The 19,213-nt window shown below is 43.3% G+C and overlaps 1 protein-coding gene across 1 annotated transcript in view; it reads right to left on the minus strand.

Moving 5' to 3' along the window:
- The window catches only part of LOC117526428 (lysyl oxidase homolog 4-like), a 98,812-nt gene that overhangs the window by 10,737 nt on the left and 68,862 nt on the right, over positions 1–19,213 (minus strand). The window contains exons 8-13 of the mRNA XM_034188502.1: positions 7,766–7,920; positions 7,501–7,668; positions 6,999–7,161; positions 6,634–6,877; positions 4,725–4,840; positions 4,515–4,651 (exon numbers count right to left, since the gene is read on the minus strand). Of these exons, the coding sequence (XP_034044393.1) occupies positions 4,515–4,651; positions 4,725–4,840; positions 6,634–6,877; positions 6,999–7,161; positions 7,501–7,668; positions 7,766–7,920 (983 nt within the window). The remainder of the gene's footprint in view (positions 1–4,514; positions 4,652–4,724; positions 4,841–6,633; positions 6,878–6,998; positions 7,162–7,500; positions 7,669–7,765; positions 7,921–19,213) is intronic.

The following is a 19,213-nucleotide window of genomic DNA, read 5'->3' on the forward strand; positions in this document are numbered from 1 at the left end:
GTGTACAGTTTGGCTATGAGGAACTACGATCTTCGCACCGCTGAAGCTCGTATAAAAGCACAATGAAGTTAAAATACGACCCGACAAGTTGTACCACCATAATGCCAAGATTACGTAACGTTAATATACATATGGTGTTATTTCATGCAGTGCTTGGTGGTATCAAATTCCAGACATTGAGTAAATTAGATAGCAGCTAATGCTACAAACACACCTTACCTGTTTGTCTCACTAGCATCCGCCATGGCTTCTTCAACGGAGCATTATAGTCCAACCATTTCTTTGTGGAAAGATCCAATGATGTGGTTTTTCCTCCATAAAATTAAAAGAACAGACATAGGGATGTTTGGGTGGATTTTTCAAATTCAGCGCCTTTATCCAGCACTGGAGATCCTCGTCTTTCAATGGAGAATGGAACAAGTTAAATGCTGGTCCATAGCACTCAGATGTCTGCTTTCCATGTTCAAAACATCGTTCTGAAAGCGACAGTTTACTCTTCTTCCAGTTATTGTGGCGCCCACAAACTGAACAATTAATGCTGCTCATGACACTAGCATACTGTGTTCCCACATAGCTAATTATCAGATGCAGTGGCAAACCAGAAGTTGTTTGACAATATGGAGCCACCCACCCTGACTTCTTGAATAAGGTGAATATCATCCCTTGGGCACATATTGCGGTGTTTTGGGATTACCTTTCATTGCTATGCTGATGATGCTCAGTTATACATGTGGATAACTGCTGGTAATCTCATCCACATAAAATCCTTAGAAGATTGCCTTACATCAGTGAAAAGCTGGATGTCTAGCAATTTCCTACTTTTAAACTCTGATAAGAGTTTAAAAGTAGGAAAAGGCCTTTAAAGGCCTCCCAGAAAGTGTGGAGGCCTTTAAAAAAGGCCTAAAGACATTGTTATTTCAAAAGGCCTTTTAGATATCTTATCGTTTGAAATGATTTTTGAAATCTGTTTTAATTCTGTTTTAAATCCTTGCTGTAGCACTTTGAGATTTCTTTGAAATGTAAGGTGCAATACAAATAAAATGTATTATTATTATTATTATTATAGTGTATTTGTTGTCTTTCTGATGCCTGATTCTGTTTTTTTTCTCTCCGTTTGAGGTGCTGCTCCATCCAGAGATGGGTGTGGTGTCTGTTTCTGTAACCCTACCATCCTGTGCACAGGCACGGACTCCCAAAATTTCCTGTATATTTGTTTTGTCAACTGTGTCTGTATCATGGCCCAAGCAGAGGGTCGCCCCTTTGAGTCTGGTCTGCTTGAGGTTTCTTCCTCAGAGGGAGTTTTTCCTTACCACTGTTGCTCTGGGGTTAGTAAGGTTAGACCTTACTTGTGTTAAGCGCCTTGAGGCAACTTTGTTGTGATTTGGTGCTATATAAATGAAATGAGTGTGCATCTGTGTCATGGTGCAGTTTCGAAATTGTACGCTGTGTGTGTGGTGGTGTGTGTGTCTGTCCATCACGTTGTGGTGTAGATGTCATAGGCTTGGTGTGGGGTGGAGTGTGTGACTGTGAGTCACGGTGCGGTATGTTGTGTGTTGTCGTGACACCAGCTTGGTTGGGGCCTTGTTGTCATGGCGCTCGGGCGGCTGAGAGGCTTTGTGATGTCACCTTTTCAAGAGTTGATGAGTTTATATTAATAACTTCAATTCAGACATTTGGAATTAATTGAATTTATGCGGCATTGATGTGGGGAAACACTGGGAGGTATTTCTGTGGAAAAAAAACCTTTACAGTTGTACTTGTGGATGACTACGAGGAGTGTGTGTCATAAAGTCATTAGTTACTTCATCCAAACCATCAACATGTCTATTAGACCCCATTCCTACCAGGCTGCTCAAGGAAGCCCTACCATTATTTAATGCTTCGATCTTAAATATGATCAATCTATCTTTGTTAGTTGGCTATGTACCACAGGCTTTTAAGGTGGCAGTAATTAAACCATTACTTAAAAAGCCATCACTTGACCCAGCTATCTTAGCTAATTATAGGCCAATCTCCAACCTTCCTTTTCTCTCAAAAATTCTTGAAAGGGTAGTTGTAAAACAGCTAACTGATCATCTGCAGAGGAATGGTCTATTTGAAGAGTTTCAGTCAGGTTTTAGAATTCATCATAGTACAGAAACAGCATTAGTGAAGATTACAAATGATCTTCTTATGGCCTCGGACAGTGGACTCATCTCTGTGCTTGTTCTGTTAGACCTCAGTGCTGCTTTTGATACTGTTGACCATAAAATTTTATTACAGAGATTAGAGCATGCCATAGGTATTAAAGGCACTGCGCTGCGGTGGTTTGAATCATATTTGTCTAATAGATTACAATTTGTTCATGTAAATGGGGAATCTTCTTCACAGACTAAAGTTAATTATGGAGTTCCACAAGGTTCTGTGCTAGGACCAATTTTATTCACTTTATACATGCTTCCCTTAGGCAGTATTATTAGACGGTATGCTTAAATTTCATTGTTACGCAGATGATACCCAGCTTTATCTATCCATGAAGCCAGAGGACACACACCAATAGCTAAACTGCAGGATTGCTCTTACAGACATAAAGACATGGCATGACCTCTAATTTCATGCTTTTAAACTCAGAATAAAACTGAAGTTATTGTACTTGGCCCCACAAATGACCTCTAGTAATTACTGTGAGAAATCTTGGAGTCATTTTTGATCAGGATATGTCATTCAAAGCGCATATTAAACAAATATGTAGGACTGCTTTTTTGCATTTACGCAATATCTCTAAAATCAGAAAGGTCTTGTCTCAGAGTGATGCTGAAAAACTAATTCATGCATTTATTTCCTCTAGGCTGGACTATTGTAATTCATTATTATCAGGTTGTCCTAAAAGTTCCCTAAAAAGCCTTCAGTTAATTCAAAATGCTGCAGCTAGAGTATTGACGGGGACTAGAAGGAGAGAGCATATCTCACCCATATTGGCCTCTCTTCATTGGCTTCCTGTTAATTCTAGAATAGAATTTAAAATTCTTCTTCTTACTTATAAGGTTTTGAATAATCAGGTCCCATCTTATCTTAGGGACCTCGTAGTACCATATCACCCCAATAGAGCGCTTCGCTCTCAGACTGCAGGCTACTTGTAGTTCCTAGGGTTTGTAAGAGTAGAATGGGAGGCAGAGCCTTCAGCTTTCAGGCTCCTCTCCTGTGGAACCAGCTCCCAATTCAGATCAGGGAGACAGACACCCTCTCTACTTTTAAGATTAGGCTTAAAACTTTCCTTTTTGCTAAAGCTTATAGTTAGGGCTGGATCAGGTGACCCTGAACCATCCCTTAGTTATGCTGCTATAGACGTAGACTGCTGGGGGGTTCCCATGATGCACTGTTTCTTTCTCTTTTTGCTCTGTATGCACCACTCTGCATTTAATCATTAGTGATTGATCTCTGCTCCCCTCCACAGCATGTCTTTTTCCTGGTTCTCTCCCTCAGCCCCAACCAGTCCCAGCAGAAGACTGCCCCTCCCTGAGCCTGGTTCTGCTGGAGGTTTCTTCCTGTTAAAAGGGAGTTTTTCCTTCCCACTGTAGCCAAGTGCTTGCTCACAGGGGGTCGTTTTGACCGTTGGGGTTTTACATAATTATTGTATGGCCTTGCCTTACAATATAAAGCGCCTTGGGGCAACTGTTTGTTGTGATTTGGCGCTATATAAAGAAATTGATTGATTGATTGATAAAGTCTGAGAACAAAGAGCTCGAAGGAAGGCGGCCAGGAACTGCAGGTTTATTGTTCTTTTTCTATATGATGTATAAATGCATGATGTCACTTTCCACTGTTATCTCTACGCAGGAGGAAAATGCAGATGACAGTTTTGGTTGCGGAGCTGCAGCCTGTCATTATGCTGCGGCTGTGGTCACTCACGTTCCGCCCCGTCTGTCTGCCATGTTGAAGAGAAGCACATAATTGTGTTTTCCTGATACTGGTAACACATTCAACAAAGCACTTTTATGTGCAGTCTGTGGCTCCAACAATAAATTAAATATTCATATTATCATCGTTTTTCTTTCTTTTTTCTATCACACTTGGGATGATTTTAACATGGTATATTTGGAGAGATTGACTGTCAGCCATCAAGGTTTTTTTCAAAGCTCGTGATAGCAGAAGGTGCGGTGAAATGTGATGTTTAAAGGACTGAGTAATCACGACCAATCAGGCTGAGGCAGACACATTCCCTCAACATCTCCATTCAGACAAATTTATGAGCGTCTCATCTGCTGCCGCACCACAATCCCGACCACAAAGTGCTCCCGTTGTCATGGCAATGAGCCATGTCTGGGTTACAAGAAGTTTGAGATGATCACACATGCATGGGAAAATGTTGGGTTTGTGGAAAATAACTGGAAACAGTAAATATTTCAAGTGAACTGTGAAGATGAATGTTTAATTAAAAAATATATAAGTATGCACACGCCCTCAAACACGGTCTGGAGCTCAGCTGGTTATTTGTTCATGTTCCACAAAATCACATGGAAGAATCACGTGCTCACCTGGAAGATGTATTCTCCCGGTCGCACGTCCGTGACGTCCACCCACTGACAGTCAATGTCATGGCGGTACGTGTCCCAGCAGCCCACCGAGATCCCCTGCTGGCCCATGTTATAGCAGGCGTAGCGCTTATGGATACCTGACACACAACAGGAAGCTGTTTAGCATCTGCATGCTGCTGCTCAGGGTCATGGACAAGGAAGCTTCCTTACCGTCTGGACAGTGGGTGTCCTCCAGACAGAAACTGGCTTTGTGACCTTCAGCTACTTTGGTTCCATTGAGGGTCAGCAGGTTGTAGTGGGTGAAGACCTCAATGCTGTGGTAGTGCCTGACAGTGACGTCACAACATGTCCATCAAAGGAGGACAGAAGGATCAGAACCATTCCCAGAACAGACTCTGCTCAAACAAAAACTGGCATGACCGAGCTTGTTAGACAGAACCACAATCACCAGAAGAAGAAGGACCTGGTGCTGCAGCCACGTCTGAAAAACACAAGTAACACTGCCCCCTACTGGTGTCAGCCACCAGCAACCACAATTTAAAGATATTTAAAAAATATAAGAATCATAAAATTGAGGTTGAAATTCCATCTTCTCACCAGGGGTGGCATAAACCTAAGGGGAGTCTGAGAGCTATGGAGTCATGAGGGATTGTTGCTGTCATATGTTATCAGATATTATATAACGGCTGAGTGGCTCCTTCTCATGTGATTGGTGGCTTGTATGTCACGTGACATGGATTATTCGTACCATATGCCATTGTGTTTCACTGACTGTGCAATAGTTCTTTTTAGCGTGTAATTTTGGTGTTATATGAAATGTGCTATTGCACGCCCGACCACCGCGCATGCTCACACTACTTGTTTAGCTAAACATGGCGGAGTCTGTTTTACTGGCGGACGATGACTTGAAGGAGCTAATAGCCGATGCTAATTCTTCTAACAGAAAAACAAATCCACCACGCCGTGAGCCATCTGGAGGCATGAAGAGCTGTTAGGATCAAGAGGATGAAGTTAGGATGAAAAGCGGGACAAATTTCTGATGCGATTTTTTTTTTTTTTTTTTCTCTCGCTGGAGTGAGGAAAGGAGACGGCAGTCTGTACATGAAGTCAGTGTACGGCATCACGGAATACTGAGAACAATTTTGGACTCCTATTTAAAGTTTGTGTTGGACTGTTAAGCACCAGTGATGAGCACCAAAATGTAAGTCCCTTCTGTTGTATATAAACTCATAAAATATTAAATGACAAGGATGTATTTTTGCCGTTAATAAAACAAATAATGAATGTTTTTCCATTCTTTCAATGGAATGAATATTTAATTTGGCAAATGTTCCATTCAACTCATTGCATGTTACATTCCATCTTTAACCTCATGAAATATTCATACCATTGAACTCATAAACATTCATAATTTGTAACAGATAAGATCAAGTTAATTTAGCCTGAAGGAAATTATTTTGCCAGAGTACAGAAATGAATGTTTGTTTTTTACAATAACATTTGCACAAGATGTTCAACAATATTGCATGTAACTCTGTTCATTATGTGTTCATCCTGCAGAAGGAGGAGTTATACAGTCTGATGGCCACAGGTAGAAAAGACCTCCTGTGGCGTTCTGTGGTGCAACTCCGTGGCCTCCAGCTCCACCCCCTGAGACAGAGCCAGCTGAGTCTGTTTGTGTCAGTTGCCTTCAGCCTGCTGCCCCAGCACACTGCAGCGTAGAAGATGACGCCGGAGACCACCAGTGATTAAAATATCTGCAACATATTTCTGAAGACATTGAAAGATCTGAGCCTCCCGAGGAAGTAGTCAGCTCTGACCCTGTTGTGGTTGTTTTCGATTGTATTTTACTGGCCGCCCTCCAGACATGGATTGAAAATGATCAGATCAGAAATACTGCAAAATTCTTGTGTCAAGGTTTTTCTGCTTCATTCATGGTTTGTCTGTATTTATTTGAACTTGTGCCGTCACACGTCTTTGTTATTTTTCAACAGGAAATAGTGATTTGAAAATAATTTCCCCCAGTTTTCGTCCTTGTCTGCTGATATGCTCTCATGTTTTGGAACACGTCATGGACTTTTGTCTTCCCCTTTGCTCCTGATTTTTGTCCCAGTCTTACCTGTGACACTGGTGCCATATCCAGTTTTCTCTGGAGGCTCGGGGGCGGAAGTCGGCACAGCCCAGGTTCATGATACGGGAGGAGAAGCGCAGCAGGCGACGATGTCCATAAGGCCAGTTCATCCTGGCAGCGGAGGAGGACAGACAGTTCTCCTCATTGGCACAGGTGAGCAGGTGGAGTGGTCGATCCTCAAGGTAGGCCGTCTCCTGGACAAGCTGCGCATCCAGTACAAGGTCAGGAGCCACTGCAGGGATAAGGAGTCAGAAGTCCAGTTTCAGTAAAGATCACATTTATTCCTGAAATCCTCTATCCTGCCCCCCTTGGTTGACCCTGGAGGACCCTCTCCAGTCTCTTCAACCACTCACTTTCCACACAGGTGACTCCTGCCGCCTTTCCTTCTCCTCCTCTGGGGCAGTACACTTGCGTGTTTCGGCGGCACTGCTGAACAGACATTTCAGTGCCGATACAGTGCGTTCCACTCAGAACCACCTCTCCAGCATCTGCAGATCCGGGCCAGTACCAGGTCTCCTGCACAAGATCATTTTAATGCTGAGAACTTGTTTGTGCCGCAGCAATCAGCTTATGGAATAATGTCAAGAAACTTTATTCACAGAAGCTGAGCAGTGCCAGAAACAACAAAAGCTCCTTTTCACAGCAGCTATCAGCACTGTGAAAAGGTTCCCCACAGCCCCCTCCCAAGAATTTCAATGAAGACTTCTATTTTCAGTTTGTTTGCGCCATGAATTTCTTTTCACCTCACTTTCCCTCTTTTACTTTTGGCCTGCTGGAAGTGGACGTTTGAGAAGCCTGTAATTACCTCAAGCCTCTATAATCACACAGCAGACAGAAAAAGCCTCTGTTCTTTACCTGGTGAGCTCTGGAAGCAAAGCCCAGACCCAACTGTCGACAGACCACCATGGCCTCATTGATCCCCCAGTTCTCACTGCAGACAGAGCCCCAACGTTTAACCCCTCCAACATCCACCAGCACCTCCACCCGGCCCTCCACCAGATCTCTGCCTCCTGCCAGACGCACCTGAAGGCAGAAAGAGCATGTGAGTGTTTACCACAAGTTTACATACTGGCACATGAGCGAGCGAAGTCTTCCGCACGGTGACGTAAGCATTTCTCACTGTAGCGTGGAGACCAGTGTTGGGGACGTTGCAGCGGACGGCCACATCTTGGCTGTGTTTACAGCTGTAAAGCGGCACGCGTCTGTAGTGACACTCTGTGATGGAAGTTTCCCTGCCGGTACACTGGACACTGTTCATGTGGATTGGACCGGAACCTGTGGTTGAGGGTGTAGAGCATAGACATATGGCAGTTTCACATTTGCCCAGTGGCAGTCCGGGAGGGTTGGTGGGGAAGTGGACTTTTCACAGGAAGCACTGAATCAGCTTGAGCAGAGGGGCGGGCCGTCAGCCTCATGATGATTTGTCCGTCTGACATGAAATTCACTGAGATGCCCTGTGAGAGTGTGTGTGTGTGTGTGTGTGTGTGTGTGTGTGTGTGTGTGTGTGTGTGTGTGTGTGTGTGTGTGTGTGTGTGTGTGTGTGTGTGTGTGTGCATGTTGTCAGGTTTGACCTCGGCTAGACATACAAGAAAGAACCAGACAGAGAGTTGAGATGTCTTTAGTGAGCATTGCAAAGGAGAGAAACAGCAGAGGCTGGCAGCTTCATGCACCTTCTCTTTCTGTGACCTCCTGGCGGGGCCCTTTTATTGTATAAGGAAAACAAAAGATAAGTGTTGCAACATGTGCTTGTTAGTCATGTGCAGATACGTTTGCAAACAACTGAATCATTCCAATCTTGTACAGAGTGACAACTGAATCATTCCAATCTTAGATAAAGAGAGTACAGAGTGTGCGATTTTGCTGAAGCTTGCTAAATGTCAAACTGTAAACAGGCTGCAGCTGTGAATATCTGAGAGAAACAGTTTGCAGATTTTAAGATACAGAAAGAACAATTTGAAATGAGCAGACGTAGTAGCTGATAATAAATGATAAAACATGTTTTTACAGTATAATTTATCTAACACGTATATATGAATGATTGTGTGTGTATAATATATATATATATATATATACAGTGAGGAAAATGAGTATTTGAACACCCTGCGATTTTGCAAGTTCTCCCACTTAGAAATCATGGAGGGGTCTGAAATTTTCATCTTAGGTGCATGTCCACAGTGAGAGACATAATCTAAAAAAAAATCCGGAAATCACAATGTATGATTTTTAATAATTTATTTGTATGTTACTGCTGCAAATAAGTAACATACAAATAAATTATTAAAAATCATACATTGTGATTTCCAGATTTTTTTTTTTTTTTTTTTTTACAAGCAATGCAGATGGTTAGTGTTGGGCCGGCCAGCGCGCCCGTAAGCATTAGCTTTGCAATGCCAGCTGTGAATGACGGCTTTCAGACAGCTGTTAGGCGGAGAAAGTCACGTGGGGCTTGGTGTCTGGTTGTGTTACCTGGATGACACTCACCGATGCGAACTGTGAAGTGGTTTTCTGCCTTGGATACGCCTGTTGTTAGCCCTTTGAGCCCACAGGTGCCTTCCATCCGTGGGCTCCACCCGTGGGTGATAGAGTACCAGCGTTTTTGCCGGTACTCTCTCACCCGCAAGGTCACTTTACAGACGTTGGCTGATGTTAAATGTATTCCTGGGGCCAGAGCACCCGACATTGACTGTCATCTTAGGGTGCTGACATTGCAGAAGGGCAGACAGACAAAGGAACATGACACTAGATACAGCCACGTAGTTATTAATGTCGGCGCCAATGATATTACAATGAAGCACTCTGAGGTCCCAAACATGGACATAGAGAGGACTTGTGACCTTGCCAGAAATATGTGTCGGCATCAATTCATAATCTCTGGTCTCTTCCCCTCCTGGGGTAATGACGAGGTGTTTAGCAGGCTGACATCGTTAAATAGGTGGCTAGTGCAATTTTGTGGACAGCAAGGCTATAGTTTTATGATGCATGGCCTTAACCCTACCGAGGAAGTTGCCGCCATCTTGTCTGTGAACACAGATAGAGCTCTACAGGGAGGGTAACATTCAGAGTTTACAGCAGGCCACGGAGCAGGTGATTAGAGACCCTTCAGGGCTTATGACGAATGTGGGAGTGGAATCCATTATCTTAGCGGGGAAATTAGTGCAGAAAATCCATTATGATGATAGTGCAGTTTATGTGGCAATTGTTGTGGCATGTCCACCTCTTCCACAATTTCTCGGATAGTCACACAACTGAAAAGCCACAGAAAGCCATCTGAATCATCCGAATGGTGGAAGAGGTGGGCATCATTTTTCGGAGTCCAGCATGTCCTGTGAGAATTCAACACGGTGACGTTTTTGCTCGGTCAGGAGCGGCACGAATTTCGCTGCCACTCCTTTTCATGACCAAATCTTCTGTCACAGTGGAATGTGCTGAAAAAGTGCTGATGTCCACCTCTTCTGCAATTTCTCGGATAGTCACACGATGTCCCCGCCTCACCACAACGTTCACTTTGGAAATGATCTGGTCATTTCAGCATGTTGATGGCGCACGGAGCGTGGCACGCTCTCCACCGTTGTGCGGACGTCTTTAAACTGGTTGTACGCTCCTTAATCTGTGTGATGCCCAGAGGATCGTACTGAAGCCGTCCTAAATAATCCGAATGGTTTCCACCTGGCTCTCGCCCAGTTCCTGGCAAAATTTGATGCAGTCGCGCTGCTCCAGTCGTTCCGCCATTTCCTTGCAAAGAAAAAAACGACGAGAGACTACACCCATCCTCACACAAAGGCTGCTTACAAGCAACTGACAGGCATGAAAAAAAATCACGCATGTGCACGAAGGTTCAAGGTTGGCTCATGCAAGCACACGTGATTCAAATCCATCAGGTTTTGGAAAAAAAAAATAAGGTCGGATACTTTTCTAACAGACCTCGTATGCTACTCTGGAACCACCCCCTAAATCTAAACAGTCCAATTGTCAACCCGCTGAGGGTCCTTAGTCTGGGTCTCATTAACATAAAGTAGTACTGCATGGTATAGGCAGTACACAATATAAATTATATAAATTTGGTGTACTATAGAGATTTGGACTCAAACTAACCAATCATAAGGTGATTTTTACGATCCAGGAGAACTCTGTGACACGTCTGTAGTTCTTTGCTGCAGACAGAATGAAGGAAAGGGGGGGGGGGGTGTTCTGAGCTGAAGCATGACTCTCACTGAGAAGAGGGGTGTTTTGAGCAGTCTCTTCCACCACTTGGCAGTCAGCTAAACAGGAACTCTGTCGCAGACATGTCCGCTGAACACCGCAAAGCCATTGTTGTTATTTCAGAGGATGCTCCAGGTGGATGCAATGCTCCATCATGATCTAAATCAAACATTAAGGCCCCCGTCACACGTAGCAAGAATGTGGAGGAACCATTCAGACATGGCAATATTTACCATAATCCGACGCACTCGGGAAGAAAGAAGGCATGGCCAGCTGTGGTCCAATGCATCCGGACTGCCTCGTGCACATCTGCAGGGTGCAGCCCAAATGACACCGACATCGGAGCTGTCACTCACCCACGCAATCAAATCTCCACTTGTCCTCACATTCCCAGAGCTAAACTGACCTCTCAGCACTGTGTGTCTCACATGACCGAGTGCGCATGTGTACGTGTGTTAGAAACAGGTGAACAAAGCAGTGTGGCCGAAATGTTTGCTCAGCTGCATGTATATGTGTTCATAAACGCTGTGCCACCCCATCCTCGTGTGCACAAGCAGTGGCACAAACAGGCTGACAGCTGTCAGTGATCGCCTGCTGTTAGTCCAGTGAAAATCCATTTAGGTGTTTCATTAGTATATACTTGCATTGCTAGATTTTATATTGTCCGGCTGGACTCCGTAAACTGCTTTTGAACTGTGCTGGCAGTGCACCAATTTCCCACGTGTGTAACATTCAGATGCAGCAGTGGACTTTCTCTCTTTTTTTGTGGCCATTTCACTTGATATGCATCTTAACATGGGGTTATCGGTGTGGGATAGCACTTCACATGGCATTTATTTAAACCAGAGGTGGATTATGCTTTTGTCAGCTGATCGACACTTGCCAGCATACAGTGCAGCAAGTGAAAGGGACTTCAGCAGCTGTCTGCGCTGCGCTGTGGAACGCAAGGTACTGGAGGTGAGTTACATGTTTATTTGTCGTCATGTGCTGGGCAAACATTTCCACATCATATCTGCTACAGAACTCATGAGGTGTATTTGTAATAATATGTGTGTTACAGCTGTGACATCCCGTTCAGCTGCGTGCGGAACTGCACTGAGCCTCTGACGCGCGCACAGTGCCACATATATGTTATTACCATAACATTTACTTCACCCTCCCTGGTCTGGTGGACAAACATGGATGTAAACTGCAATATGTAAATTGGGATCAGATGGTCCTCAGATTATCAATCAATCAATCAATCAATTTTTTTTATATAGCGCCAAATCACAACAACAGGTGCCCCAAGGCGCTTTTACATGGATACATGGAATCACTGTCAGATAGGTGTCTCATCTCGACAGTGCCTAGCGAGTTTTGAACATGTGCATCACACTCGGGGCCGCCGGCCGATTTTGACCAACTGCGTCGACTTCCGCATATGGCTGTCAGAACATTTTGGAACTGACATCCAACACCTTTTGGATATGTGCAATTAATAAGATGTGTGCCAATGCCACTCTCCGTGATTCTGGGGGTATAAATAAGGCAATGACTTTTTTAACGGGGTGCAGAAAGACAAAAATCAGCCACGGAACTTCAATTTACCCAGACTGACTTAAAATATGAGTAATTAAGCATTTTTATTGATTTATTTATTTTGGATTTTTTTGTTGCATTTTGGAAAGAGGGAAATGCCTCCCTACTGAAACGGTTCATGTTTTCAGAGCGGTGTGTGCCATCTAGTGTTCAAGAGATGAAATGTCAGCCACTGACCCAACAATAAATAAATGTACTTAATTCATTCACCAAACATCAAATCTAGGCTTAGTTTATTTATTATTAAATAATTTAGGGACAATGTACAGCATCATTAAGCTTAATGAGACAGACATGAGTTGCACCAGATTATAGCTAAATAGCTCATTTCCATCCCCTGCATCTTAGATGTACCTTTTGGCAAACTGTAGCTGTAGTTTGAGATCTGCACAATTAATGCATCTGTTTTTGTGTTTTTTTATTATTATTTTAGCTTTGCTTAATGGACTATATAACCCATGACAGCTTGGGACTCCGACGAGGGCGGTTGCATCTCCTCCACTCTCCCTTATCTCTGCTCTCTGCTTTAACCTTCAAGTCCCTACTTCACCAGACTGTGAATTCCTCGAATTATATTGGATTCTGGATCTACTGGACTACTATTGAATTAACCATGGAATTGATCAGCTCGTCTCTGAATGCTATTGACACCATCTTTTCTACAAGAAGGTCAGGATCGGGGGATCCTACCTGCCCAGATGGAACGTATCCTGCGGGCTACGTTCTCGACTCCTGGGGGTCGTGGCGTTGTTGCATGCTTTTGTGCCATCATCTGTGGAGGACATTGAGGATTTATTCATATTGGTCTTATGGTAGCAGGGCTGGTACTTCTGGCTTATGTGCTGCCCTGATCTACCGGAAAATTGGCAAGACAGCGGTATCAATAACTATGGCCCCTCGCTTGTCCGCAATGATTAACGAGGTGGGCAAGGCAATGCATTCTCAGACTGCGATGACTCTTGAACTCAGACGCAAATTAGATGACATCTTGGAACAGATGTGCGCCTGCAGATGAAGGTGAAGATTTCGGAGGCCATGGAATATTCTTAATTCATAATTGGGATTTGGTTGTTCAAGTGAAGCTGTAAAAAGTGTTTTCACTGCTCAAACCACAACACGGCAGGCTTATCAAGCCTGCAGGACAAATTGCCCTGCTGTTTTCCTCCAGAGGAATATTTTCGGCCTTGGTGAACATATGGCTGTTTCTTATCTCGACTCACAAAGACAATAAACTGTTTCACAGGACTGAAGCATGCTCCACTCCCTCTCCCTACCCCCCCACTCCGGCTTCTGCTCACATCATCCCTTCCCTTCTGTGGGGGCGGCATGGTTTTAGCTGCAGCAGGTCCCCCCCCCCCCCCCAAGCTGACAGTGTCGCGGCTCAGGGTTGCTGCGTGACCTTCACCCACTTGCCTCAATTTGGGTAACAGACTTCTTCAAATTTAGTGCACATAAACAATGTCAATGTGTATGTGTTGTCTTTAATTCTGATGTGTGCCATTATTATGGTAAACAAGTAATAATTGTGGACTATATACTGTCTGAGGTAACTGGAGTGTAAACATAATTTCTCCACTGTGAGATCAATAAAGTGTAGCTCATCTCATTCAGAAACACTTCCATTATAACTTTTACACTTAAGTTTTTATCGCAGGATATACAATGACCATGAAGGGATTCAAGTTACACCATGATATGAATTTTAGATCATATCGCCCATCCCTAACATAAGGTCACTGTCCTCAAAATCACTGGTAATTAATGATCTAATTATGGATTACCACTTAGATATGATTGTGTTATGTGAAACCTGGCTTTACTGCTGTCTACCGCTTAAATGAGGCCTGCCCACCGGCGTACACATTTAGTCATGTCCTCGTGTTGCAAAGCAAGGCGGGGGTGTTGCTCTTATTTATAAATCTAGTTTAGTTTATTAGCTGTTACGGGGCATAAATATACACTCAACAAAAATATAAACGCAACACTTTTGGTTTTGCTCCCATTTTGTATGAGATGAACTCAAAGATCTAAAACTTTTTCCACATACACAATATCGCCATTTCCCTCAAATATTGTTCACAAACCAGTCTAAATCTGTGATAGTGAGCACTTCTCCTTTGCTGAGATAATCCATCCCACCTCACAGGTGTGCCATACCAAGATGCTGATTAGACACCATGATTAGTGCACAGGTGTGCCTTAGACTGCCCACAATAAAAGGCCACTCTGAAAGGTGCAGTTTTATCACACAGCACAATGCACAGATGTCGCAAGATTTGAGGGAGCGTGCAATTGGCATGCTGACAGCAGGAATGTCAACCAGAGCTGTGCTCGTGTATTGAATGTTCATTTCTCTACCATAAGCCGTCTCCAAAGACGTTTCAGAGAATTTGGCAGTACATCCAACCAGCCTCACAACCGCAGACCACGTGTAACCACACCAGCCCAGGACCTCCACATCCAGCATGTTCACCTCCAAGATCGTCTGAGACCAGCCACTCGGACAGCTGCTGAAACAATCGGTTTGCATAACCAAAGAATTTCTGCACAAACTGTCAGAACCGTCTCAGGGAAGCTCATCTGCATGCTCGTCGTCCTCATCAGGGTCTCGACCTGACTCCAGTTTGTCGTCGCAACTTCGCACAGCCATTGAAGAGGAGTGGACCAACATTCCACAGGCCGCAATTGACAACCTGATCAACTCTATGCGAAGGAGATGTGTTGCACTGCATGAGGCAAATGGTGGTCACACCAGATACTGACTGATATCCCCCCCAATAAAACAAAACTGCACCTTTCAGAGTGGCCTTTTATTGTGGGCAGTCTAAGGCACACCTGTGCATTAATCATGGTGTCTAATCAGCATCTTGATATGGCACACCTATGAGGTGGGATGGATTATCTCAGCAAAGGAGAAGTGCTCACTATCACAGATTTAGACTGGTTTGTGAACAATATTTGAGGGAAATGGTGATATTGTGTATGTGGAAAAAGTTTTAGATCTTTGAGTTCATCTCATACAAAATGGGAGCAAAACCAAAAGTGTTGCGTTTATATTTTTGTTGAGTATAGTTCGTTTGAACATCTGATTCTACGCTCTTCCCACAATACTACGTATAGCCAAGTTCACAAGAACAAAAATGAATTGTATTACTTTGTTACTGTATATAGGCCACCTGGACCCAGTGGTGGGCACAGTTCCACGAATTATCGAAGATAATGTTTTCATTATCAGATCAGCTTTTCAGATAACTTTGAAAACCATCATCGGACCAATTATCTTCCGATAAATTTTGGTCAGATAATTTTTAAATCGCTAACATATTTTTGCAGGTGAAGTAAATAAAGCTTTAACAGATAAAAACCTTTGTTAAATCTGATATCAAAGATTTTAGCACTTACCTGTTTTGGAGCAGATGAACAGCTCTGTTCTCTGTCAACAGAGGAGAGCTGGTTTAGGGAGAAACCGCTCTATCCTCTTCAGTCAGGGACAAACTGGTCACAAGACCATTGCTCCTGACACCATACTAATTCACTGGCAATATCACCCAAGTAATCCAGAGGAATACAGTTGTAACTTATGGCTAAAATCTTAACAAAGCTAATTTCGGACATGTTATTCAAATTAACGTCACCGCTGAAGTTTTATAATGTGAAAATATCAGCTGCAGTAATTCAAAAGTACTGTAGTAAGTTTGAAGATTTTAGTGTGGACATGCTCTGCTGCCCAGTGCATTATGGGTACAGTCACGACAGGAGAAATGCATTGAAATGCTCTGCATTGCGGCGACACATCAACTCCTCAACGACTGAACTCAGAGCTAGACTGCCGCCTGATATCTAAAGGTGCAACTCATACAGGCATGCCTGTGACTCACACAATAGCATGAATGTCGTCGTGACATTTCACCAGCTGTGTTCACAGCTGGACACCGTTCTTTGTTCCACTGGCTGCCACATGCTCTGCACTGAATGCTGCATATACAGAATGGTGGAGTAATCTTTTTTTTCTGCAAACTGGCCGTTGAAACGGCTCTAATCACATCCTGAATCCCAGAGGAGGCTGCAGCCGGAGCCGCTCAAGCGTGCACCTAACTGAAACCATTTTGAGCCATCTAAAAAGGTAATTATTTGTCATGTTACCTGGTCATGGCTTGATAAAACAGTTAAGTGTACTTTCCTTCTTGTGTGCAGCTGTGAAAGTATGTTTATAACAGATTTAACTTCTTGTTATAATCTTCCAAACGAGCTGCGCTGTGATGCGATCCGCTGACGTCACCACTCGCTCTGTTCATTTTTGACACAAATGAGGCTTAGTTTGATCATGTTTTAAGTTGCATTTTAGTTGTACTTATCTTCATTTTGTTGTATTTTAACATGTCTTTTGTTTTAGTGTACAGCACTTTGTGTCAGCGCTGGTGTCTTAAGGTGCTTTATAAATTAAGCTGGAATGGTTAAACCATTACTTATCGAATTACTTAAAGCGAATCTGGACCCTAGTGTATTGAAAAACTATCGGCCGATATCAAAATCTATCATTTTGCTCTAAAATTCTAGAAAAAGTGGTTTCACAGCAGCTCATGGACCACCTTACTGGGAAATAATCTCTGAGCCACTGCAGTCTGCATTTAGAACATATCATTCCACAGAGACAGCTCTATTCTACTCGATAGGCTGGAGAATCAGTTTTGGGATTATTGGGAATGTCCTTGCATGTTGACATCATACCTAACCAGTCATTCTTGTGTTTGTGTCTTGTATAAACAACACTACATCTAACCTTGGTGACGTGAGATATGGGGTCCCACAGGGGACTGTCTTAGGTCCCCTGCTTTTGTCCCTTTATATAGCACCCCACGGGCACATATTGCAGGGTTTTGGGATTACCTTTCATTGCTATGCTGATGATACCAGTTATACATGCCGATAACTGCTGATAATCTCATACAGATAAAATCCTTAGAAGATTGCCTGCATCAGTGAAAAGCTGGATGTCTAAATCATAGAGGGATATGCTTTCCAAACTTAATACCATACTATATTAGATGATGTTGAAATTGAGGATGGCCAGTGGTTGTTCCAGCAATAGCAAAGATTTCGTGTCTGCTACCTACAACACACGTGGAATGTGGAAACCTAAACCTACTTCTAGCCATCTTATATATGCTCCTCTGGAACCACCCCAAACCCAAACAGTTCAACTGTTTACCCCACTGAGGTCCTTAGTCTGGGTCTCACATAAGATCACTCTCCTCAAAATCATTGTTGATCAAAGATCTAATTATTGATCATAACTTAGATATGATTGGGTTATGTGAAACCTGGCTTAAACCTACAGCTGTCCTCCCCTTGAATGAGGTCTGCCCACCAGCATATACTGTACATTTAGTGACATCCCTCGTGATGCGAAGCAAGGCGGGGGTGATGCTCTTATTTATAACTCTAGGTTTAGCTTATTAGCTGTTGGGGGTCACAAATATAACTCGTTTGAGCATCTGAGTCTCCGCTCTGCTCACGATATTACGCATTGCCAAGGTCAGAAGAATAAAAATCAGTCGTATTACTTTGTCACTGTATATAGGCCTCCTAGCCCACATTCTGAATTCTTAGATGAATTGGGTGCGTTCATCTCTAACTTTAGATAACAGATAACATTCTGATCATTGGTGACTTTAACGTTCATATAAATAAGCCTTCTGATCCCCTCTGCAAATCATTTATGGAAATTGTAGATGCATTAGGATTTCGGCAATGCATTCGGGATTCGACGTACATTAGTGGAAATACCCTGGATCTGATTCTCCCATGTGGTATTGCTGTCACGAATATTGACATCATGCCTCTTACATCTGTGGTCTCTGATCACAGATGTTTCTTCCTGTTAAAAGGGAGTTTTTCCTTCCCACTGTAGCCAAGTGCTTGCTCACAGGGGGTCGTTTTGACCGTTGGGGTTTTACATAATTATTGTATGGCCTTGCCTTACAATATAAAGCGCCTTGGGGCAACTGTTTGTTGTGATTTGGCGCTATATAAAAAAATTGATTTATTGATTGATTGATTGATCACTCACTTATTAAGTTTACAGTTTCGCTGCCGTGTTTAGTGGAACAACAACCTTATATATCACTACGACGATGAATCAACTCCTCAACTAAGACTGAACTTGAAGCTAGACTGCCTGATGCCTTAGCTTCACATTTGACAAATACCCAGTCAGTAGACAGACTTGTGGATAGTAAAACCGCGCTCCCCCAAATCACAATCACCTTGGTTCAGTGATTACCTGCGTGACCTCAAGCATAAAGCAAGAGGTCTAGAACGGAAATGGCGTCGTTCAAAATTAGAAGTATCCACCTTGCATGGCATGATGCTATCTGTAGACTATAAGCATGCATTATGGCTACAAAGTGGACCTATTACTCTGATTGATTACACAAAACAAGCATAAGTTCTTGCTCGACATGGTGGCAACACTATTCATGGACAAACCACCGGTAGTTTCGCTCTCCTTTTACAGCACAAGATTTCCTGCATTACTTTGGGAAGAAAATAGAAGACATTTAGGTAAACATATCCCAGCATGCCTTAACCCAGCCACTACACCCTGATATTGAGGTGGGCGCCACTACTGAGGTATTACCTAGATTTACAGAATTTGATAGTATCTCACTAGGCATGCTGACAAAACTCATAATGTCTACAAAAAGCACAACCTGTTTATTTGATCCTATACCAACAAAACTGTTTAAGGACCTGTGGTCCACTCTTGGGCCGACTGTGCTGGAAA

This window comes from Thalassophryne amazonica, chromosome 15, assembly GCF_902500255.1.
Source record: "Thalassophryne amazonica chromosome 15, fThaAma1.1, whole genome shotgun sequence".
In the NCBI taxonomy this organism is placed as follows: domain Eukaryota; kingdom Metazoa; phylum Chordata; class Actinopteri; order Batrachoidiformes; family Batrachoididae; genus Thalassophryne; species Thalassophryne amazonica.